This window comes from Cornus florida, unplaced genomic scaffold (assembly GCF_030987335.1).
Source record: "Cornus florida cultivar Cherokee Brave unplaced genomic scaffold, ASM3098733v1 CherokeeBrave_3.0.0_Hap2_Chr05, whole genome shotgun sequence".
NCBI classification, from domain to species: Eukaryota; Viridiplantae; Streptophyta; class Magnoliopsida; order Cornales; family Cornaceae; genus Cornus; species Cornus florida.
In genome coordinates this window covers 49,893,807-49,920,285 of record NW_026775575.1, presented here as the reverse complement: position 1 = coordinate 49,920,285, position 26,479 = coordinate 49,893,807, and the positions used below count along the sequence as shown (strand labels likewise).

Genomic DNA, 26,479 nt, shown 5'->3' with positions numbered 1-26,479 from the left:
AAATGACAAATTTAACCTTAATATTTAATATTAAATTAAAAACAAAAAATAAATTAAATAAATTAAATTAAATTACAAAAATACCCTTTAATCTTCTTTTCACTCCCTTCCTCTCACTAAAACCCCACTCACTCACTCACTCACTCACACACAGACACACACACACACACACTCTCTCTCTCTCTCTCAAATAATTTTCTTAAATTTTAAAGGTTATTTTTGTAATTTTAAAAAAATAATATTTAATTTTTAATATAACATTAAATAATAAAATTAAATTTGTCATCTCATAACCTGATAACGGGTTGGATGGGTAATGTGACCATTTTTTAAAAGTGCAAGAAGTTTCAAAAACATGTTTGAGTTTTATGATCAAATTTTGAAAATAGCGGGGGTTTTATAACTTTAACCCTTATATATATATATATATAAAAGAAACATGTTTAAGGTCTATAAATTCTCCTCGATACATGTAACATCATCTTTCACTCCTAACAGGATAACGGAGGTGGATGTCTAGAAGATCTATGGTCTTAAAAGAGAGAAAAATATATAAATCCTTCCTTTGGTTATACAAGTATATATAATGATGGTATAATATCGTGTAAGTAGGAATGCAATCAGCTAAACTAAACCATTAGCATCTATTTATAGTTGCACGAGCCATATGGGCATGGTATAATTACAATTATGATGACTTACAAGTACAGTAACCTACAACATTGCTCATTCAAACACATCCTTAGTACAGTTAACTACCAATCCCTCTATAAATATACAGGAAGTTAAAATTCACATAGGCAGTGCCAAAGCTTCTAAACAAAAATAATTCAAGCTTAATAACGTGACGTTTGTTACTCACTCACTGTAATCTGAGGATGTAGATCCTGTGTCCTCATCGGGGTTCCCTATTTGCTCCCCACCGATGCCCCTGCTACCTTCTTCATCCGAGTCACCGTTTATATATCCTTCAACGTCTATATCTACCTGTTCATCGTCTTCACTGTCATCTCCTTCGTCGTCATCATCCTCCTCATCCTCATCATCCACATCGTTGTCTCCCTCTTCCATACGATCTTCATCATCTTCACCGTCTAGGTTATAATCAACACCCTCCAGCAAATGCTCCGACTTGCCACTGAAGACACCAGAATAGTCCATTAGATCGTCGTCATACTCTTCCCTCATTGCCTGGCCGTTGTCATCATCATACTCCGATCTTCCAGAGCTGCTAGCATCTTCAGTGGCTTCAACTGGCATCCCTGGGGTTTCTTCCGCCCACTCCCCACCTGAATTTCTTGGGGTTTTTTCAAACATGAACCCTCTGGGTACACGTCTCTGATCAGCAATCTCTGCCACTCTTTTCACTGGATTTTGTCTACTTCTAATGGTACGGCGACCCCGCCTACGCCCTCCTCTTCCACGTGTTCGCCCTTTCCATCCCAGTAATTGTCCGAATCTCTCGCTGTTCGTTGTGGTGCTTATCTGGCCAGCTTCAGATCTAGAACCAGTGACTCTTCTCTGAGATCTGCCACCACGAGTACGGCCACGGCCTCGACCACGCCCTCCTCGTCCTCGTCCCGAACTGGTATGTCCACTCCCTGGATTAGCCCAATGCTCATGTTGCAGACCTTCAGTTTTAAGTGGAGTTTCTACCAGGTCCTCCTCTGCAAAGTTCTTCATAACAGCATATCTTGATGGAACAGTCTGAGAAGAGAGAAATGTTACAAAGGCACCGCTTTTGGAAACAAATTAGCTAATCCGAACACAAATTTGGCTTGTAACAGATATCCACAATACAAGTTAAACTCTAGAGAATATCTCTCCTCGGTGATGCCAAGCCACCATATATCTTTGGACCTGCTCGGTAAATTGGGTGCCCCACCCATTAACCCCTTATCTAAAAAAAGACCATGGGGGGATATCATCATTCTAAGAGACAAACTCCAGGAATTAAGAAGTGCTCAAAGTTTTCAAAGACAAAATACTGAAAATGCTCAGGTGCAGCTAATGATTAAGTCGTCACCCTAAACACAGACCTCAAAATAATTGAGGAATCAAACGCTTTCGTAGTCACCTAGGCCTCAGAATACCAACTTCAGAAAGGAATCCATCAAGGAAATGAGACTCAACGATGCATGTTTTCACTTGGATAATTTCTATTCCTCCTTCGCTTTGGAAAATAATTCTTTTATTATTTCACTAAAACTAGATAGATGTTTGTAGTGCCAAAAGAAATTAAAGACGAAAAAAAAAAAAAAAACCCTTGGGACTTCATTTATCGACATGGGATTTTAAACTTTATGTCAAAAGATCTGTCTTATGAACTGATGTCATAGAATACCATTCTTCTTCCATTTAACTAAAAGTTTTGAAATTGCACCAACAAATTGCTTGTCAATATTAGGGCAGATAACAATAAAGAAAACTTTGCATTCTATTTTTCTTTTAAGAAGAAGAAGAAGAAAAAAAAAAAAAACATTTCCCAATAAATTAAAACTTTGCATTCTAGGCTACACAACTTAAACTATGTTATTTTGAATGTACGCATTTGTACTTTGATGAACAAGCTACTACATCCGTACTTGGACACTTTGTGGGAAAAAATTTTGGAACTTCACATCTCATACTCCTGGGGAAAGTAAAAAAAGCTTAACTTCTGCTTATTGCCTATCAAACCGTGGCAGTATGGCCATGGGATTAGGGCATTCCTTAATGCATGCATTTTGTTTATTCTTCCCCAGGAGAAAGAAAAACGAAAAATGACATACCCAGAGGATGTGAGGGAGGATCCACAAGGAGTATGCATCATAATGACAATTCTCTTTCTAAAAAGCATGAATTTCTAAATTTTCATTTTATTCAACATAATTTTTCTACCCTGGACTCCCAACTTTCAATTCCAGACGTGATAAAATGGTACTCACCGTGAAATCCACTGATCCTTTGTCTTTTTGAGAATCAAGTTGCTGATGCGGCAAATAAGAAATAGATGAATCAAGTTCCATGAGCCTCAAAGCCACAGCAGATGTTGTTCGAGGAACCCATTGAAGCACAGAAACCATTTCAGGACAAGGAGAACTGTTAGCAGCAAATTCTGATCGATTACTGGAACCCAACAATTCATTAGTGGTCTCGAAGTTCGAGGACAGGAAGTCCCTCTTTGTGGCACCCTCCAACAATGTCAGAATCTGGACAAAACAGGAAGGAATAAAAAAAAAAAGAAAAAAAAAAAACATATTAATTCCATATGCCAAAGGTATTACAAGAAAAAACAAAGACCGACTCCAGACAACTTCAACACAAGTCCTGTTTTTATAGAGAGACTTTTATAAATAAAGAAGAAATCTGAGTTGAAAGAGAGATCTTTCCTACAGAGATAATTCAAGAAAAAAGAGAGAACAAATGAATAAATCAAGCATAAGAAACAACATGCTTGGGGAAGAAAAAAGGGGTGGTGTGTAGAGCGCGTTAGAGCTACAGATTTAGCTAATAAATGCACCCATAAACAACACCACCTAGGGTAAACCAGTACACCGTGCTTTTTTACATCAATAACACACAGGATAAGTCATCGTTTTCAATAAACAATTAAAACAATCAATAATAGCATAATGATGAGGTAACACCGTAACACTGCTGCAAATCGTATATCCTTGAACATTATTTTAACTTCTTGTCACTCCAATCATTCAGCATTAGAGAGAGAGCGAGACTCAATTAAATACCACTTAAATTGAACCATTCTGTTCAATTTTGTAAAGAAAGTCTAAATAAAAATTTCATCAGAGTATGAAGCGATCACCATAAATGATCAACTTATATAATAACTAAAAATGTTTTCTAGTAAATTATATAATAAGAACTTGTTAAATGAAAGCCTAAAGTTGAAATCAATAATTACCAAATACAAATATTGCTTATATTAAAATACAAGTATCTTGGACATGGAGGGTCATTGTTAGCTCCAACTTGTCAATTTATGGGTCAAGAAAAGCCAATACCAAACCCATTTATCTGCATGGGTCAAGACCCTGAAGCCTCCCCCAATAGATCAATCAATGAATTACCTGGTATCACTCACGTCAATATGGGGCGCTTGACTAGATCCAGACCAGTCTTATATGTATTTGCATGAAACAGAAGGACTCACTCAGGCTATGAACTAGCATGGATGTCTTACAGCAGAGATCAACGTCAAACACACACATGGAACCCAAATGTTGGTCCTCCCCTAACCCATTCACGCAAAAATTAATGGTGTGGAGATAAGAAATGAAATGGAACTGACCTGGACAGTGGTGGAGCCAAATGGTGCCCAGACTCAACTTTTTGTATTTTGATTTTCATGTGTAATTTTCTAGTAATTGTAAAGATGCCCCCTCTCAAAATTCCCGGAAAAAAAAAAAAAAAAAAAAAAAAAAAAAAAGGCCTAATTTTCTATGCCTTGTGTTTATGGTCTGTATTTCTTTTTCTAAACTAGACTTTAGATAATTTGTGTTTGTAACTTTGTTCTATAAAAACCATTTCCAAAGAGTTACCAAATCCGAATTATTATGAAAAATATTCGATGAACACAAACAATCATTCCAAAATTTTCGGGCACATGCTAATCAACACCTACATATTTGAATTCTTGACTTCACAAATTAAACATTTAAATTCTTGACCTTTGAATTCCTATATTTAAATGAGTCACAATTCAAGTGTGATTTTACAAATTGAACATAAGCCATATTGACAAATTGAATGCTTAACCAAATGTGAACATAGGGAATCCATCAATCAATATTTAAGTTTTCGTACTTGTTATTTTAAGGTTGTTGCCCCCTCTAAGGTAAAATCTGGCTCCTCCCAGATCCATATTTTAGTGTATTGATTCATATCCGAATTCTGGATTCTATGGACACAATCCAAACAAGATTCTCATATCGAAAAATTGAACTAGAGTGAAACCTGATCCATCTCATCATTTCTCAGATTCAAATCCAACCCAAATCCATGATGGATCTTTCCAAGAAGATCCATACTAGACCCATTTGGAATTCGGATCCAAAATAAATCCAAAAAATGGACTTTGAATCAGATAGGAGCTCGGTCATGCTCACTCCATTTTACGCCCATTGTGGAGGCAATGGATGAAGTGAAGAATGGCTACACATGGTATATTTCTGTTACTACACCAAGTCACCAATTAATCCTAACATGTGCAACATGACTCTCTTATTCCTCTCAACGTACCCGTATGACTCTGCCAACATGAAACGATATGGTCATAGGTATGGGATATGTGACCAACACAACCAACTGGGACACCTCAATCCTTTACATCTAATGAAGTGAGAAAAATTTAAAAAAATAATAATAAATAAATAAAATAATAATAATAAAAAATAAATAAAAATTTGATAGTAAAGAAGGTTTCCATCAAAATAAATTTGACAGGAAAAAATTGTGTATCTGCTTCGATAGATAGAAACCTTTTTTTCCGCCGCATCCCATCTGTTTTAAATTATAATTGAGTATATCCTTCAAAAACAAAGACATCATAAATTAATTATATACCATATTTAAAGTTGTAAAACATGTCCACTTAGTTAACTTTCGGACAGATTTCAAGCCATTTCATGGTACCTTAAAATTTGGTAATCATAGATGTCCAGCAATTGGATTACACAAAAGCATTTGACATAAGTAAACCGAGTAAATGAACATAGACCTTATTTCATAATCAACTCCAACCCAATCCAAGAATATAATCCAGCAAATTAACTACTGAACAGGAAATGCAGAAGTTCCAAAACAACAAGAGCATAGCATAGCACAGCACAAGACAGACAAATGAGAGAGAGAGAGAGAGAGAGAGAGACCTGAAGAAGGTCTTCAGCTGATGATGAGGTATGCAGTTTCATACCCCAAGATTTTCGACAGTCCTCTGACCAAGTAGGTTGAAGTGCTTCCACTGGAACAGAAACCTGCCAAGCCAATATGTACCGTCTATAAAACACACTAAAAATGAGAATGATATTATATTAAAAAAGCAATATATATTTTCTTTGAACTCGAGAGTATAATAGCGGCTGTTATAAACCACTTGTTGAAGTAAGATAGGTTGAAAATTTACCTCTATCAATGCTAATTGTGCTTTGAGCAATCTGATCCTCAAGGGAGGGGATGAATCCAGACCGTGCAAAGTCCAATCAGAGTCCCCTTTCAATTTCTCATCACATTGAGCCACATGTTCAGAAAAATGTAAGCAAGTAACATAAGTGCCAAAGTTCCTATGGCAAGAAGGACAGTGGTTGTCCTCAAAAAAATACAAATAACGGCAGTAGTCACAAATGTCCAACAGTTGCTTGCATCTTTGCTTTCCATACTTAATGGCACATAATATGGAAGAATTACATTCTTCCCACATCCACTTCTCAAAATCTTGATATCTGCTCAAGGCATCTCTTTCCTCTGTTTCATTCTTTCCAAGCCCAATGGCAAAAGACGATGAGGGTTCTGGCATATCAGGATTAGAAACACAGACATCCCTTGGAACATCAACACTGGCTCCACATTCAGGCTTAGGAGTTAGTTCAGTAACAACTTCTCTCTTGATAGGATCACAAATTTTCCCACCAGTGGTGGTACGCAACAAGTTTCTCCTAACAGTTTCTTTGAAAGACGCTTCAATCTTTTGCAACATCGAATACAAGTTGGATTCCCTGACCCCGCGCACATCTAAATATGCCACCAGAGCATCAAAGCCCTGCAAATATAAGAAGTAATCACATGAAGATGACAGAGACGTGCAAATGGAGTACCTATGTATACCATGGAAAAAATTAAACTAATTTTAATGCATTCATCTGGTCACTCTTGTCGTGATGAATTAGAATTTACCAACCACAAGAACAATTGCCTGTTCACTCCAATGTTCTGCAATCTAGCATGCGATATTATATCTTCCCAAGAGTACTATAGTTGCAGAACAAAAACAAAGATAAATAATAATAATAATAATAACAAATATAAAAACCTTTTTTAGCCTGTACCTTCATTAAGAAACTAAGCAAAAAACCTATTCTTTTTTTAAACTAAATAATGAAAAGGTGCAAAAGAACACAAAGTAACCACTAAGAAGATCACAGTCAAGACTAATAGACGCATATAATATAGAAACTTGGGCAATCTACTATAACAACATTCATAGAGATAAACCGTATAAAAGTCAGTAATGAAAATACTACCTGTTCGGAATCAATAAGCCTCCAACAACCATCACGTAGCTCAACAAAGATCCTCCCACAGCCAGGATCATTTCGAGATGCAGATGTTATAAATTGCCAGTATCTGTTACGTCTACGATCTTGCCCAAGAGGCAATGACCTGTAAACATACATCTCCTCAGCCTTGTGACCAATAAAAGCTTTTAACTGAGATCGTGACTTCTCAGCAACATATACAGCTTGCTGGAGTGGAAGATTTTCTACACCAGTAGAGAACTCTTGCATTGGCAGAGTCCTTTCAGAGGGCAAATTATTAGCGCAATTATTATCACTCCGAAGATCAGAGAAATGTTCTTGCTGCACAAAAGGGTTCACTGAGGCCACATCATTTTTGTCATCAACAGTGACCAATGGGCTTTGCCTGCCCTCTGCGGCAGGAGTTGAAATATTTAGTTCAGCCCTGTTACCAATAAAAGATGAATATTGCATCTTCATCACACACTCCTCCTTCAATCGACGTTTATCAAGTTGCGCCTCTGCCCAAATTTGCTTCTTGAGAGCATTTGCTGCTTCCAAGCGCTCCTGAAAAGCTCCCTTGTTTTAGATCACAGACAAATAAAATGCAAAAACAGTAATTTTTTCAAAATTCACCAGGAGAAAACAAAATGCTACCTCAAGAATGATACGAATCGAGTTCCCTTCATTCGCTACACCAATTAAGGCAACAAGGGCATTAAGGCGCTCCTCCACACTGAGGTCGGAGTACTCACCTTCCATAAGTCCTTGAACCCATGGTTCACCAGAATTACTTTCATCAATAACAGTGTCTTCTAGATCAGGATTAACTGCCTCATTACATATTCCAGTAACTTCAACAGATTGATCAACAGAAGTGCGAGAAGTTTTAACCTCACTGAATCCTTCAGATTGCATCAACTGCAAACCATTATCTGAGGTCCCAAAGCCGCCTTGTGGAGCTTCCATAACCTCATCTTGGGAAGCCTCCTTCCCATTTCCAGGGAAAGAACTTGCCTGAAATATTTTTGCTTCACAGGAAAGAACTTCTTCATTTGGCTTCATTTCAGAAGCTAAATCATCAACCTCGGGATCCTCAGCTACATCGCTCTCAGAATCTTCATCTCTTTCAGCATCATCTCTTTCAACATCATCTGCATCTTCTCCATCGAAATATCCATTTTTAAATATCTGAATTTTTTCCCTGGCTGCGGAAAGTATTGCCTCAGCATCAGCAGGGTCTTTCCTATAAGGAGCACGTACGCAATATGTTGAAGGAGCTGTTCTTTCAAAAAGCTTTGAATCCCTTGACAAAGCAGCAGCAATAGATGCTTCTGGTGTCTTGCTTGTTGTGAGGTCCCGAAGACCAGATTTCTTTCATAAATATATATATATATACACACACACACACACGTATTAGATGAGTTAGGGATAATAGAAAATAAATAAGTCCTACTATCACCAACCTAGAGTTACCTGAATCCTATCTGCAACTTCTAATATCGTTAGACCCTTGCTTCCCTCAAGGGAAAGAACATGAAATGCTGCAAATTTGACTGTTCCAGGAGTCAAACGATGCCTAGATCTCCGTGGATTGGAGAAACCCCTTTCTTGCATAATGGCAACAGCATTCTCAGCAGCAGCTCCATTACGTAAATTAGAAATTATATCTTCACCGTCATTACCCTGCACTTGCACCCAAGAATTTCTGTTAGAAAAAGCTACAATATAAGAAATTAAAAATCAATTCATTCATATAAAAAGGTTACTATACATAGAAGTTTTAAGGTAATATTGCAGGATAATGTCCTTCAACAATGTGATAAATGTTTTAAGGTTTCTAACAATAAAGAAAAATAACTACATGAAAACATGACAGCAAACATTATTTGTGTTCACCACATTTGCATGGAACATAAGAACACTATAAAACACATTCGAATGCATAATCCAGAATGTAAAAGAAGAAACCAAGTAAGCAAGTTCAGCATCTAAATAGCCAAACATGAAAAGTAATTCTTTGGCGACATAGTAATTTGAATTTGAATTGACAAAAAGAATCCAATCACACTCATAAGAAAATACTAAACATGTTTGGGCCAAACTTCAAAAGTAATTCTTTGATAACATAGCAATTTGTAAACTGAAATTATAATTGCAAAATTTAGGTTCTAATTATAGGACTTGGTATTATGAAACTGGATAGTACTTATTGGCCCAAGGAAGAAAAAAAGGATAATAGTCGTTCAAACATTTCCCAAAAGACAATTTACTAGTAAAAAGTGTAAATACTTGGGAAATAATGTATATAATGTGTAATTTTCAGTTAGTAGTTAAATGAAGTGCTAATATTTTATTGCACCAATTTTAAAACTGACAAACCGGGTTTGATAAAATACATACATGTTAGTATGATAGTTCATTGACTAACATGATTGAATAGCATATACACACTATACTTGGTAAATTTCTATCCATTTTCCACAAAAAAAAAAAAAAAAAATTAATAAATAATAAATACAAGCTGAGAAAGGTCAACAATTCTTACCCACCCAGAACTCCCCAAAAAAATGAAAATAAAATAAAAAATCATGTATCTACTGAGAAAGGCTCGGGCTCGTTTTCCAACATATATATACACATACAGAACATGAGAGGCAGAATGAGATGCTAAAGGGTAGGGCAGAATCAGATATACATATATATATAATACATGATAGATTTAGGTATACATATACAGTTTATGCACACAAACAAATCATATGTATAAAATTATAAATGTATAGCTTATATATGTATGCATACCTTGAGATTGATTGAAATCATCCACAATTTTGCATCATTCTCCTTTCGATCGCAACTGATTTCACTAGTCGTCCATTGATGTTGTCAAAGAATATAAAACACTGAAGGTTTAAAATGAGAGGCACCGATCATTGTTGAACATGAGAAGATGGAGAAACCTGGTTGCAACATTTTTTTTCCAAAAATCTAGGTGCAACCTCTTGCGGCAATCTTTTAGGGTTTTTTTTTTTCTAACCCTTTTAAGCTGTTATAAATTTAATCTAATGCCTAAGATAGTGAGATGAAACTATGATGTGGGCCGATGGGCCACCTTTACTTGTTAAATGGGCCTCTAAATACCATAATACTAATTGGGACAATGAAAATATATATGAATTTTGGCTGAATTTGTATATATAGCCTATGGGATAGGTTTTAAAATATAATAATTCATTTTATATATATACATATATGGGTAAATTACCCCTTCAGGTTAGGTCAAATCTCACCTAGATAAACATTTTGATTTTAACTTTCACTCACATTACAAATATTTGATTTGCATTTCACTCACACCCCAAACGTGAATTTTTATATGTAAAATGACATTGCCATCCATTGACTCTATGTTGACTTACAGAAGGATTGAAATGACTTGAATACCCTTTTGACTTTATAAATTTACAATTATATATAATATTTATTTATGTATCTTTTATATATATATATACTATATACATAACATATATATATATATATATATATATATATATGTATTTATCTATATATATGTATATGTATTATCTATATATATGTATATGCTCAGCTTGTATGATGAATTGAACTCAAGATTAGGGTGAAACAAATACCTCTACTTTTTTGTGGCCTTAATTCAAGATGGTACATTTAGAGGGAAGTGAAACTTCATTGGTGTTGACCTGTTTGAGCTCGAGGACAAGCGAATCAAAATCGTGATTAACATCGCCAGCATAGTTGTTGTAGGTTCGCAGCAGGCCGTCGTAGGTGAAACCCTTTTCTCCATCAATGAATTCAATAGGTTTGGAAGACTTGGCCTTGCGATCAAGAGAGAGTATCTATTCAACGGTTCATGAACCACACCCACCATTTCTCTTCTATTGATTGTGCCTAAATAATACTGCAATCCCACAATGTTGACCATAATGAACCCAATCATGTAGGTCTCAGAAGATTGAGAGGGAGTACTGAGAAATTCCTGAGTTTCCTCATCTCCGACAGTTCCAGCAAGAATAGTTCGGCCAACTTCATTAACAGACCCACCTCATTCCGATGTGAAGCTCCATTAGCTTGAAGACCAGCGACGGCCAGAGAGCCATTAGTTCAACGAAGCTTCAAACTACACGACCCAGCCCTAAATCCGGTGAAGCCCAGTTCAGACCGACGAACCCCAAGCACGAATACTTCCCGCGACCAAGAAGCTTACCCATCACCTCCAGCGAAACTCATCAACAGACCCAACAGTTTCGACGTGCTCCTGTTCAAACGAACTTCAATTTCAGGGTACTTCGTTCCAATGAACCTCCGTTTGAGCCTGTTTTAGTTCCGGCGAGCTTCCCTTTGTTTTAGACCGATAAACTTCAATTTAATGAAGATGAGAGGGAAGAAATTGAAGAACCAACACAAACATGCTTCGATCTAGGTTCAGATCATCATCATGGGTCGACGGCTCAAATTGATCAGGGTTCAGACCATCATCAGTCATCCTCCACTTCTTATTCAATCGGCGATGTCTTGCATCTTCAGATTATCATCAGTCATGGTACTAATTCGCGATTGGATGTTTCACGCGGTGGTGGTGGCGGCGGCGGCATGGAGATTGAGAGAGAGATGATGGAGATTGAATTGGGGATGATATGTATATACACACACACACACATGAGAGGTGTTAAAAATAATTAGGGGTATTTTTGTCTTTTAAAGAATTTGATATTTTTAATAAAAATATATTGAATAAGTGAGGGCATAAATAACATTTCACACCTTTTTTAAATGAAAAACTAACATGGGGTCTAAGTGAAAGTTAAACCAAAATGTTCATCTAGGTGAGATTTAACCTAACCTCAAGGGGTGTCAGTGTAATTAACCCTAAATATATTTATGTACGAGTCTGCTCACGAGCCGAGCTTAACATTGCTCAAGCTTAGCTCATTTACTACACGAGCCTGAAAATTGAGCTCGAGCTTGACTCATTTACTGAGCCAGAGCCAAGCTTTTAATGAGCCTAGCCTGAGTTGTTCATGGACAACTCGGTTCACACAAAAGTTTGCTAAGGTGCAACCTATGAACATTGGCTCTATACAAGGAAAAATAAGAACCTAAGCAATCGGGGGGGAGGCTAATACAAATATCTATTTAGATCAACCGACTCACGGCATTCCAAAGAGGGACAGAAGAAGAGTCCATTATACTCTCACTACCCACCAATGCAACAACAAATGATATCACCCCAACTCCAATACACTTGCAACACTAATTAGGGAGCATTTTCTTCTTCTTAATCGAGTAATTAATAGTCAGTTTTCTACAGAAAGGAAGTCCAAGCAAAAATAACAACTTAAAAGGAACTTTCACCTTCCAAATCCACCATACGACATCATCTCTCTTGAAGCATATCCAACATATCCATAAGTAATGAAGCATATCCAACATATCCATTGCCCTAAAATTCTCAATCCCGCACAGCTCCTACATAAAGCCCTTAGCCCACTCCCATTTCAGTCAACCTTGTACAATCTGCCACCCAGGCCTTCCTACCAACTGCAAACTGAAGCAAATTGGAAACATCTTTGACTCCTTATCACTATACCACGTATCAATCTAGAATCTCACCCTGTTTCCATTCCCCACAACAAAGCAATTATTCTTCAAAACCCCATATGATCCTCCAACAAGGAAAGAATTAAATCCCCCATCAACCCCTAACTTCCTCTCCAATACCTAGTGCCACGAATAAACCATACTTAGTAGCCAACCTCCAACACTGCAAGGATTTGTATTTGGTTATATTTTAATAACCAAACAATCCGTTCAATGATTGCATTTATGAAAAATTAGTAGGAGCCTTGAACACTAGTTACTATGACAACAAAAGTTTGCAAAACTAGCGTACTAGGACCTTAATGCAAATGAACCGAGTTGTTCGGCTCGGGCTAGTTCGTTTAGTAAACGAGCGGAGCTTAAGCAATGTTAAGCTCAGCAAGTGAGCAGGCTAGTTTACATAAATATATATATTTAATATAAATCATTATATTTTAAAACCTATCCGATAGGCCATATATACAAATTCAGCCCAAATTCATATATAGTTTCATTGGCCCGCCATTGGCCCAAATCATAGTTTCATCTCACTATCTCAGCCGTTGGATTAACTTTATAACATATTAAAAGGGTCAGATTTGAAAAAAAAAAAAAAACACATTGCCGTAAGATGTTGCAACCAAATTTTTGGAAAAAGATGTTGCAACCAGGCTTCTCCGTCTTCTCACGTTCAACAACGATCAGTGCCTCTCACTTCAAACCTTCAGTATTTCATATTCTTTGAAGACATCAATGGACGACTAGTGAAATCAATTGCGATCGAAGGAGAACGATGCAAAATTTTTGACAATTTCAATCAATCTCAAGGTATGAGTACATAAATAAGCTATACATCTGTAATTCTATACATAAGATTTGTTTGTGTGCATAAACTGTATACGTATACATAAATCTATCATGTATTATATATATATATATATATATATATATCTGATTCTGCCCTACCCTCTTGCATATCATTCTGCCTCTCATCTCTCATGTTCTACAACGATCGATACCTCTCCATTTGGACCTTCAGTATTTCATAACGGTATATATGTGTTTGTGTGTGTGTGTGTGTGTGTGTGTGTATGTGTGTTGGAAAACAAGCCGAGCCCAAGCCTGTCGATATCCTGACGAGCCCGAGCCCGAGCTCGGCTATAGCAAGCTCTTACATATTGTTGGAGAATATTATTATAGGAACCTTAAATTACTCCACATAATATTGCTCTGAGAATATTGTGGGAGTGATTTTAGACTATAATAAAATATGATTGGAGTGATTTATGAGATTGATTTTATGAATCCTCCATTAACATATTTTCCATATTTATCGCTTTGTTCTTTCACCTATAAATAGAGGTGCTCATTGTAAACAATCTTTAAAAAGAGTATAATAAAGATATGTAGCCCTTTGAGTTTTGTGTGCCGTGGATGTAAGCCCTAGTGGCTGAACCATGTATATTCTCATGTTCTTCATTTTCTATTTCTCTCCTCAACTTTAACATGGTATCAGAGCAGGTTTATCATACCATACTCTATACTCAACTCGTTTCGGATTTACGGATCAACTCGTTTCGGATCTTCGGATCAACTCATCTCGGATCTTTGGAACTCATTTCGGACTCTCAACAGCTTCGTACTTAGTTTTCAGTTGGACACTTGAGTTAAAATCTCCGTATACCAACTTGAGGGAGGGTGTTAGAGAATATTATTATAGGAACCTTAAATTACTCCACAGAATATTGCTCTGAGAATATTATGGGAGTGATTTTAGTCTATGATAAAATATAATTGGAGTGATTTATGGGATTGATTTTATGAATCCTCCATTAATGTATTTTCCATATTTATCGCTTTGTTCTTTCACCTATAAATAGAGGTGCTCATTGTAAACAATCTTAAGAGAGAGTATAATAAAGATATGTAGCCCTTTGAGTTTTGTGTGCCGTGGATGTAAGCCCTAGTGGCTGAACCACGTATATTCTCATGTTCTTCATTTTCTATTTCTCTCTTCAACTTTGACACCTATCATTCTGCCTCTCATCTCTCATGTTCTACAAAGATCGGTACCTCTCCATTTGGACCTTCAGTATTTCATAACAGTATATATGTGTGTATATATATAAATATGTTGGAAAACAAGCCAAGCCCGAGCCTGCCGATATCCTAACGAGCCCAAGCTCGAGCTTGGCTATGGCAAGCTCACCTGAGCCCGAGCACCTCCATGACTATGGCGAGCCAAGCCCGAAAATGCCAAAGCTCGGCTTGGCTTGGCTCATTTGCACCCCTACATACATGGACTCGGGGTAAGAGTATTGGGTGTGGGTGTAAGTCTAAGCACTAGGCCCCACCAAATCCCATATCTTAGGGCACGGGAAAATGTGTTCAAAAGTTCGATACGGGTACTATGTATTAAATACATTGTATGTAACATATATATGTGTTGTCTGATGTTGTTGTCCTATAAATGGGATTGAGATAAGAAAGGAGTTTCTATCTATCTCATATATAAGAAGCTATTCTTTCTCTTATATCAAATTTGAGTTTTACTTCTTCAATCATCAAAGGTAGAAAATCCAGGTGTCGGATTTGGCTTTGTTTCTCGGAGACATATCCCCTACCCATACCATGTCATGTCTTGGTCAACATAAGTATGTGAAGGGAGATAGGAGATACCATGTAACATAGAATAGGACACTCATGGCACGAATAAACTTAAAGCAGAGAAAGATTTCTTACTATGATGTGCTTGCTACTATAAAAACAAGATACGAATTTCAAATGACACTGCGAACCAGGTATCCACTAAAGTAAACAGCAGTGCTCTCATTAATGAAATCATGCATGAACCAGAATCATTAAATGGTGAATGGCCAATGAGATACTTATAACTAAAACTAAATAGGAAAAACCTACAATTAACAAAATAATAATAATAATAATTACATAAGAATTTATGTTACAATTAAAGTAGTCATTTTGCGTAGCAGCGAGAAAGAGTCAAACAGAAAGACAACAGACCTCATTTTCATCACGAGGATATGTTTGGTCAACACTTCTTTTCTTCAGTTTTGGTCCAAATCCGGCAGAAAGAGCAAATTGCCGCAAAATTTCAGGCCATGTCAACGGATTCAAGTGGTGTTGCCAACTGCGTATATCAAAACCCCAAGCATATGCCTGAGACAAAATAATAAAGAAAATTGTTTCAAAGTGAGCAACAAAACATAGAGCCAGAATTCAGGACAAAGTTGAAGCGGTCATGCAAACCAACTACATAACAAAGCTTACCCCTTCAACAATCTGTGGATGCCCACCTCCAGGATTAGCTGCACTATTTTGATTTGCTCCCAGCCCGGTGGAAGGCGTCCTTGCTACATCTTCAATATCTTTAATGATGGATCTAAGAAGAGCTACATGTATCTCACTCAACAACCTTGGATCCTGAATAAATAGGGAGCAGGTATAAATGGATACCAAGAAAGGATAAATATTGTTAATACAAAAAAGAAAATATTAAATATAAAAATACAAGGACCTAAAGAAATTACATAATCATGAAAAGATTGGACAAACTCATCAAGAGTAAACGGCCAAAGCCCAAGAGCATCAGCAAAAGTAATTAAGAATCTCCAAACCTGTAAATTTAGTTCACAAGTAAAGACCATTAGATGCATCGAGAACATTGCATATCCATGCATGCTCTGCAATGGAACAAAATGATGTACAAAATGAATTTTAGAAAACTAAGGGACGATATATTAGTTTACATGAACAACCTTCTCCTGAAATTCTCTTCTCCTCGACAGGTCTACAGATCACCATTCAAAACACAAGATGAATGAAATACGATATCTTGTGATATCACATTTTGTATACTAAGTATTAGGGGTGGCAAAATTCGACATAACCCGCCAACATGACTCAAACATGGCACAAAGTTAGCAGGTTTGGATTGACCTTAATCGTGTTTGTGTCATAATTGTGTCAACCGTTTTAACCCGTTGAATTAATCATGTTGTGTTCGTGTTTTGGGGCTCAACTTATTTAACTGCATTAGACTCATATTGTCATAATTGTGTCTGGTCAACCCGATTAATTGTAGCTTGTTTTAACCCAACTACTATGGACAATTCTATCATTTCAATATAAATCCACTATGCATATTGTTTTGGCATTTTTTTTATATTATATTGTCCTATTTATTCTCATTCTCATGACTTTAGCCACCCATTATCTCAATTTTTTCATTATACTTATATTTTATATGTTAATTGCCATCTACTCTAAAAGCTTAAGTTGTTAGAGAGGACGTAACTTTAATAGTGGCTGAAATTTTGGGGGAATTTTCAGATGTTATGCCTTCTGAACTTCCCAAACAGTTTCTCCCTCGCTGTATTTAAATCCTTCCAACACGCCCCCTCACATGTGGCCTTCTTTTGGTCTAGCACGTGTTTTCAATTTTAAATCAGGGTGACGTTGAGGTTTGAACACAAGACATACCCTGCTCTGATACCAAGTTAACAACCTACTACTCCAAAAGCTTATGCTGTTAGGGTATAACTTTAATATTTAAATCATTCAACAATGCTTAAGTTAATAAAAGGGTTTTATGACCCATTTAAGTTAAATGGGTTACACGTCATTAAACGAGTCGTTTCATTACATGACTCGTTTAATAAACGGGTTATACGGGTTGGGTTACCCGTTTAATAAACAACCCGTGTTTGTGTCCAGGGTCTAACACGATTATTAAACTGGTCGTGTTCGGATTCTGACCAATTTAACATAATAGTCATATGTTAACACAACACGATTATGACCCGCCAACACGAATTGTCACCCCTAATCTCACATCAGTGAAAAGAAAACTACAAACAGGACAAGACATCCCATTGATATAAGGCTACTTCATCTGAAAGGGACTATAGAATTAATTTGTACGCATGTATTAAAACGAAACCCTCAAGTAAAATGTATCAATAATAAGGGAAGGGGGGTGTAGTGGGGAATCATACAAGAAAAAAATTAAGTCAATCTCACCATAAGAAGATTCCCTATGTTCTCCTCGGAATCAGTCCAGGGCTCAATTGCAAAAGGCCTTTTCAAGGTCACAGACTTGGGTGGAAATTCAGTGAGCATATCTAAAGCATTTAAAACTTGTTAGCTACTCAGAATATTTATACACACAACCCAAAAAATAAGTAATAAAAAAGAAAAGGACAATATTAGAACAGTTGAGACAAACAGTTATATGATGGAATTGGGAAAGAATAAATATGATGGATTCAATATTACATATATTAATCCCTAGAAATTGTATCCTAGAAAAAGTACAAAATAAATTGTGTTGGAATCATCTAAAGACTTAACAACTCAAGGATCCTATTTGTGGCATTGCATCCTTCAAATGCAAACGACCATTTCTAACCATATCCAATGGATGATTCAAAATAACCACATTTTACAACCCCACCCCACCCAAAAATAAATAAAAAGAAAAAATATGCAAAATGAGTAGACATCACACTAAACAAATCTTAAATCACATTACTAAACAAATTACACTATTTAAAGTTTCAACAAGTTACGGTTCTGTATAATTGAGATTTTTAAACTGTTTCATACAATCAAAGCCAATATTGTTCAAAACTCAAGCAAACTCACCACTATATGCGTACAGAAAATAAAATTAATTTCAAAAAAATAATAATAATAATGAGAGTTCCACTTCAAATAAAATTGCGGCAAATTCATGACTGGAGGTATTTCAAGAAGTTCATCATCTTCATCCTTGCCTTAATCTTTATATGAATGAGGTCAGCCACATGAATTCTCTTTTTCTGATGAATCATAATAAAGATTTAACAGAGATTTTACAGTCGACTGTCGACCTGATACCAACCGGGCTCTTTTTCGCATCCGAGCTTGGGTACCAGCAATGGGAGAGTCAAAATATTTCAACTAGTTCATAAAATTATAAAATCAACAAATAAAGGCACACAAGGTTATAGAGCTCAGGATGCATATCAGCTGCTTGTGAAGTGAAACAAAACCTGTTTAAGCTTATACCATGTTTATTAATTTAAAATAAATATCGACAACAATTAGATGTGCAAATAAGTTTTAGAGCAGATATGTTGTTAAAAATAATATGATACAACAAGCATAATCACCTCTTAAATTCTCAAGATTTTGCAATGTTTCACTGTCAAGGGCCAATATTGAGGTCAACCCCCTGCTTGAAGCCGCTAACTCCATGAGTTCTAACCGTTCATCATCAATAAGTTCCATTGATTCTTTGGCAATTCTGCGAGCAGTAGCCCTATCATTAGCAGCTTTAAGCCTTGCTGCCTCTTTCTCTCTGCGCAACTCTTCTTTTAGTCTCATTTTCTCAGCCTGAGGAAATAAAAGATTTATCTCAGTTACCTAGATAAACAAGACAAGTCCATATAGTTTATAGTAGCATCCCGTAATTACTCTGATGGATTCTTTTTGCAAAAACTTCTCCCTTCGTTCCATTTCACGCCTTTGCTCCCTTTGATATCTCTCCTCCTCCCGCTGCTTTTCACGCAACAGCCTTTCTTCTTCCTTCCGCCTTTCACGGTCCTGCCTCTCCATTTCCTTCCTTATTTGTTCCTCTCTCTTAAGACACAAGACTGATAAATTTAGTATACAACTAAAAAAGCTTCAAAGAAAAGAACACAGGATTTATAAGAGCAAAACCTTTCGCCTCAAAATATCTTGTTTCTCAAGCTCTTTTCGAATCCTTTTCTCATGGGCTTCAACTTCCCTCGCAATTCTTGCCTCTTCGTTCTGCAAGTAACTTACACATATATGACACCGAATTTTAAAAAAAAAAAAAGAATCACATACTTCATGGTGTTGTAAAGTACCTTGCGTTTTCTCTCCATCCGTGAAGGGTCGTCATCATGGGCAACCCGCCTATCAGACGGTATAAATGGATTGTCTAGTCCAGTGATTGCGTGAGCGCCAAAATGAGAATCCACACCAATATTTCGTGAAACAATGTCATGCTCTCCTGAAACTGATGGCAAGAGATGGCCCTGCCTGCCTTGCTGAGGCAAAAGACTTAAACTTGGCATCTGACCTTGAAAACCATATCCTGAGCTACCTTGCTCATTACCATGCATAAAAGAACGCCCAGAAGATAATGGAGTCCTGGCACTTGGAACATCAGTTGGTGAACCAAAATAGTGAGATGGAGTAGCTCTATCATATGTATCATTTCTAGCAGATGGCTGCTCTGGAAGAAACTGGTACTCATGGAGAGCCCTTGCAGCACCCTGAGGATTAACCATTTCAAAGTTTCCCATAATTATTTCAACTCTTTTTTTCCCTTTGGTCAACTAATGACAAACGAACAAACAAAGAAAGCTAAATTTCAAGAACTGAGAATCAAGATCGTGGCATAAAGAAAATTTAGATTCCAAGGAGGAACGCGCCGGAGGGGGGGAGTAGAAGTGCAAAAGTAAACGACCTAAGTTTTAAGGCCCTGAGAAGTTCCCAATGAAATATTTATTGGGAAACAATTAATGCAAACATTTCTGATAAAGCATTGCAGGAATCAGGGATGTCATTCTCCAATAAAAGAAACACTCTTTTTTCAAAAGCAGCTGTGGTTAGCATCCTAATTATACCAATCTGATTTCTAAAGGGGAGCTGAGTCTGATGGAGGTATCATACAGAAAACGGCACCAAAGCCATGGTCACCTTTCAACATACCATCCGCATCCCTAAACAGTGTTCAAAGTGGTGTTGCATCTTTCATCAGTTTCAAATAGTATGTTGTAAGAAGAATTAAGCGGATCCTTAATGCATAAATTGGACTAAGGGAATAACTTGGGAAAATGCATAAAGTGAGAGCAGGTGAGCGTGCGACAAGGGGTAAATGTTCAACTTTCAAAAACTTGATCTTAAAAGAATTTTAGAACAGGGGATGTGCTTATATGTGTGTGCATCAAAAAGATATTGCGATATTATATATTAAAAAACTCAGTGTACCCTAAATAATTTAACAAAGAAATATAAAATTTCCTTGAGCAACCAAACCATTAAGGAAATTTTTTCAAAAGTTGGATATACAATCAAGACTATCAAATGCAACGAATGGTTAACATACATATGAATAACTCCACAATGTATCTAGTTTCCTCACATTTGAAAAAAGAGAAATAAAGCAATATTAGTTTATCTACTTAGAATCATCTGTGCAAATTTTGTTGTTGCAACACATTTCTGAATGTTTATTATGTTGTAAACTATTTGTAAGTGAAAATGTATAAGTTTCTTAATTGCCTAAAGACGTATCTAATCAAGTCGAGAAAATGTCACTAAGGATCGTACTTGCTATTAAAAATAGATATCAAATAATATAGGATCATGTACCCTAAGACTTCCCCATCTGTTAAACTTTGTTGTCACTAACAGTAATATTAGCATACTTGGAATAGCAGCAGCAGTAATATATCAAGTCAAAATTTTACATAAGGACAGCCAACATGAAATTGCCACAGATAAGCAGATGGCATTATCTTTAAAATAAAAATAAATTAAATTAAATTAAATTAAAAGGTAGCCGACATTGTAAACATCATTCATGACACTGGCACTGCCACTGCCACTGCCAGTGCATAATGAGAAGAGGATATTCCCCAAAAAATATAAAAAGTAACCTTGATTGATTTAGCATCAGGACGCTCATAGAGTTTGGGCTCGTAGGCTCGTCCTGCTGGCTTCTGCTGCCCTACTGTCACTGTTCAATGTACAATACAAGAGAATATCAGGCTCATTCAGCTCAACAGAACATTAAGGCACATAAACTGATGCAACTTGAGGCAAGTCAAACTACAACTATATCCGTATGTTCAACAAAATTGTCTTAATGTCTATCGTTCTATCCAAGAAAAGAAAAAGAAAAAAATCAAGCTTTGACACACACAAACACCACATACACACACACCTCTATGATAATAGAGGCTCTATCGGATAAATGTCTGCAGATATTCCAACTAAGCAATTTTATATTTCATGTCATGAAGGCAAGGAAGAGTAAGGCACAAAATCCCACAATAAGAAAAATGAAAAGAGAGAAGAAAAAAAAGTAAAAAGTTCCCCATGCTCATCCTCAATCCTAGCCTACCAAATTAAGAGCCTCAAAAGGGCCTCCTATGTTCTATATACTGCTGGAATTATGCACGACGAAAGCCAATTTTCTGTTCATGTTCAACATACCATCTATTTCTTTAAAAAAATGTGATTCATTGTTAACGACCATTCATATGTTGGACATTTTATATGATTCTTTAGCCTAAAATGCACCATTGTCCCCAAGCTCCATTGCAGGTGAAGTAGATACATAAATGAGATTTATGCACTAGAGCTCACTCTAAGTTCACCGGTATCGTATAACTTGATATTGTCGTCACTCAATGATAAAGTTATACATTTTATTTACAATATTATAAGAAACTTAACCTATGACATAAGATTGTCTTTCTCAACCATCAGAGTGAGACACTTTAAGTCAACATGTTCTCATATTTCGATTACACTAAATGGCTCCACCTTAAGAAAACATCATGAAATCTAATGCCATTAATTGATAAGATTGTTATTTGCTAAATGCAATAGCTCCTGATCATCATAATTGCTGTTGGACACGAGTTTTAGAGTTAGTTACTTTGACTTAACGTGTGCAATTTTTCTACCGGACAATATGCATGGTATCTTAGTTAACTAATATTATGATTTTAAAAACACAAACGCTCAGTATGAAATTCACACTCTCCACAAAAGAGACAGATATCCCTTTGAAAAACATAAACTAAATATATTGAAAATATATATATATCAGCACATTACAGTGGCATGAAGATAAAAAAAAAATCTCATACTTGAAAAAACTTATAAACATTCATGTCAAGGCCAATTCCAAGGCATAGCCTCCCCATAAATCTCCTTTGAGCATATTTTCCAATATATCCTTTTCATCCTTCTTTGATTTCTCCATTACCAAAAAGCTCTAACGGGACTGATACCATAATTGGTATGTCATTTTAGTAGCTTCGCACATACCAAAATGAGAATTTTTAATTTTTTATAAAATTAAAATTCTGTAATTACAGTTGACTGCTTTTATAAGATTTATACAAGAAAAAAGAAAAATCACATTCTCTTACACCACACCATACACAACTCTAGTAGACTTCCATAAGGAATCCATCAAATTGTGTGCCAAAGTACGCTACACATGCAAGACTAGATATCTACTCTTGCTCACTCAGCTCAACAAAGTATTTCACCAACTACTAGGGATTGGCCAAATCAATCTTATCCTTTCGTTCTGTGCTCAACTTGGGGTTGGCTACATCAATCTAATTTTTTTTGTTCTGCTCTACTCTAATGTCATAACCTCAATCAAACCTATCTAGGTTTCCTCCTAAGCCATAAAACTGTTATATCAACACTTATTACATATCTTATAAATAACCACCTCGAATAGCATTCCTCAAATGAGTCCCATCTATTTCCTCCACTAGTTGTCAATGCGTAATACTTAAGTCCCTTCCATCCTTTCCACTCGTTGTTAATGCGTCATATTTGAATCCCATCCATCTCCTCCACCGGTTGTCAATGCATCATGCTCATACCATCAAAGTTTGCACACAAAACAGATGTTTAGCAAGTCAACTGTACTAACTATAATGACACAATTAGCAGATAATCACATAGTATATCCAATGAGACATACTTAGCAAAACAGAAAGAACCAAAAAAAAAAACATATATATATATATATATATATATATATATATATATATATATAGCAATCAACCAACCAAAACTTAACATCAAATGAGAAGCGCATTGTTAATCAAATTTAATCCATATCATTGATGCAATGCCAATGCCAGTAAATCCATGTGCATTGAGATGACTAAAAGAGATATAAGGCACAAGCACAAAATTACCAATGGGCGCCCCAAAAGCACCAGGCGGCAAGGGATCAAACTCCATTCCCAGAATAGGACCGTCTTCCCTCAATGGCTCCCCTAGTTGTGCCTCCACAAAAGCAATTGCTCGAAGCTCTGATATCGCCTGGGGCGGCTCATAGTACCTCTTTATTGCCGGCATTTCAGCTCCAATCCGAGCAACTGCAGCCCCAGCTCGGGGAGCAACTCGCTGTTGTGAGTCCATATGACCAAACGGGCTTGACCCTGAACCCGAACCCGAACCGTGTTCATTCCCTACCTCACCAGGTACTAATTCATCCCCAACTACACTGGACGACGCCACTGCTGCTGCCGGCGAAGAGTCCTTCCGCGGCCGCTTCACAGGCAGTGACTTCCTATCCTTCAGCCTTCTATGGCAGAACCACATCTGCAGCTGCCGATCTGAAAGACCTAATTTCACCGACAGTTCGGCTCTCAACGACTCCGATGGATAAGTCTCCACTAAACAAAAAACAAATCCATATTCACATCAAATCAGAACAATGAACACAACCAAAAAAAAGAAGCAAAAAATTAACACCAAAAAAAAAAAAAAAAAAATCAATCAACCAGCATAGGTTTTCTCGAGAAGCTCCAACTGCGAAGCAGTCTTCATTTTCCGCTTCACCTTGCTCTCTCCCTCCGGCGGCTTCTTCTTCTCTCCTTCTGAACCACCACCACCCTCCATTTCAGCAGATCAGACCTCTCTTTCTCTCTCTAAAAACCTCTACTTCTCTGAAATTATAGCTTCGAAGACATGGAGAAGATCAAATCCTCCATTGCAGAAGATCAAAAACTTCTACCGCTTCTCTCACTAAAACTGCCTCTATGACTCTCTCTATCTAACTAGGGTTTCGTAATTGAAGAGAGAGAGATTTGGGAATCGATGGTTTGATCTTTCTTATAATTATTATTTTGGTTTTTGGTATTGACGAAAAGGGAATACAAATTTCACTCTCTCTCTCTCTAAAAGTCTTGCACTTTCTCTCTCTATATAATCTCTATCGACTGTGATGGAGATGTGCGGTGAGATTTGGAGAATAACGATAATAAATAAATGTATTAAGAGATTGTTTTGTTGTATGAAAAAAGAAGAAAATAAAATTAGAAGAGATTGGAATTTTTGATTTAAAGAGAAACAACGAACAAACGAACGAACAGTCTTTCTCTCTCTAATCTCTCCCATTCTCTCTCTCTATCCCTCTCTCTTGTTTTTTCTTTTCTTTTCTTTTCTTTTATCGAAAACGTAACGCGTAGGTGTAGAGTAATGCTTTGGTGTGTGAAAATTTATGTGTTTGGTGTGTGAAAATATGAATATGTATGTTTATATATATATATATCTATATCGCACAATAAACTAGAATTTTCAAGGGTTAGTATTGTCAGATGCTTTGAAATCGAACGCTTTGATTCACGAATCCGTCTGTGCCTTTGTGTGGTGAGTTTCTCTCTCCTCTCTTTCTCTCTCCTCTCTTTCTCTCTCTAGATTCCCATTCGGGTTTGGGCTTTCTCTCTCTAAAAAAACATTTCTATATCGAACTGAATTCATTCGCGATTTATGTTTCATTTTTTTTGTACGATGATCAGGTTGACTCTTCCAATGGAGAGAGATTCCCAGGTGAATTGGAATATCGTGTATTACACGCTCCGTCCATGTCATCAAATTCAAATGATGTGTATGCACGTGCTTGGATAGCGCGTGGTGTCAGCGTGATGTTTTATCTACTTAAGAGCCTATTCTTTCCTTAAATAAATGTTGGTGGGCCAACTGTCACGCGCTTGAGGCGCGTGGGGATAGCAGTGATGTTATTATGAGAGTTTAGGAGTTGGATCGGACAGTTTTTTAAAGCTTTGAGTTTGAAATATTTCTATTATTAATTTTTTTTTTTTTTTTGCAAGTTTTACCATTGTTAAAAACTTACCAATTTGATGGTTTAATAAGTGGGCCAGATCAGCTGTGATGAATCTACAACAACTATTTTGGAGTTGGGGATTATGATAAATTCAAATTCAAATATATAAATATGGAGTAGTAAAAGTGGAGATGGATGGAAGTCATGGTGGGCTGTGGAATCATTATATATTCATATTCATATCTGGTATGATATCAAACTTTTACAAATACATTTGTTTTCAATATCACTTTTTTTTTTTTGGTAATAAATAAAACAAAAATAAATTCTTCTTAAACAATTACGGTCTATATTGTCTTACTTTTTCACCCTGTAAATAAATAAATAAAATAATAAATCAATCCAAAAAAATGAAATTATTTTGTTATACATGTTTTTATATGTCTACGGTATATCATTTTATATCATGTAATGCATTCGTCTAACTCATTTTAGGTCCTTTAAACAAAAATGGTTTATTCTTAAATAATTACGGACAGTATCGTCTTACTTTTTCACCTTATAAATAAATAATAAAATGATATATCGATAAAAAAAAAATGAAATTCTTTCATTGTACATATGTTTTATGTGTGTACAGTATGTCATTTCATATCATGTAAAGCATTCGTTGAACTCGTTTTAAATATCATTTTCCTTTTCGTATTTCAATTTTGAGAATTTTAAATACAAATTGCACGATGCATGAGTTTCTTTGGGC

General features: G+C 36.3%; 1 protein-coding gene across 1 annotated transcript; it reads right to left on the bottom strand.

Annotated features, from left to right (window-relative positions):
* Nucleotides 1–625: 625 nt before the first annotated feature.
* Nucleotides 626–25,367, bottom strand: LOC132306437 (homeobox-DDT domain protein RLT2). The gene is made up of 18 exons (XM_059803821.1): nucleotides 24,437–25,367; nucleotides 23,846–24,328; nucleotides 21,548–21,627; nucleotides 19,748–20,158; nucleotides 19,578–19,667; nucleotides 19,332–19,496; nucleotides 19,028–19,250; nucleotides 17,895–17,995; nucleotides 16,403–16,489; nucleotides 16,143–16,295; nucleotides 15,876–16,031; nucleotides 8,709–8,918; nucleotides 7,890–8,606; nucleotides 7,239–7,799; nucleotides 6,125–6,757; nucleotides 5,871–5,975; nucleotides 2,928–3,191; nucleotides 626–1,707 (listed from the first exon to the last, which is right to left on the bottom strand). The coding sequence occupies exons 1-18, from the start codon at nucleotides 24,552–24,554 to the stop codon at nucleotides 859–861; spliced, it is 5,406 nt and encodes a 1,801-aa protein (XP_059659804.1). The 5' UTR covers nucleotides 24,555–25,367; the 3' UTR covers nucleotides 626–858.
* Nucleotides 25,368–26,479: the final 1,112 nt, after the last annotated feature.

Excerpts from the sequence above, each read along its gene's own strand:
- LOC132306437 (XM_059803821.1), bottom strand. The coding sequence starts at position 24,554 with ATGGAGGGTGGTGGTGGTTCAGAAGGAGAGAAGAAGAAGCCGCCGGAG. Across the intron at positions 17,996-19,027 it reads AAATCTTGAGAATTTAAGAG|ATATGCTCACTGAATTTCCA; the intron begins GTGATTATGCTT and ends TAAATGCTTTAG. Across the intron at positions 3,192-5,870 it reads CAGCTGAAGACCTTCTTCAG|ATTCTGACATTGTTGGAGGG; the intron begins GTCTCTCTCTCT and ends TGTTTTGTCCAG.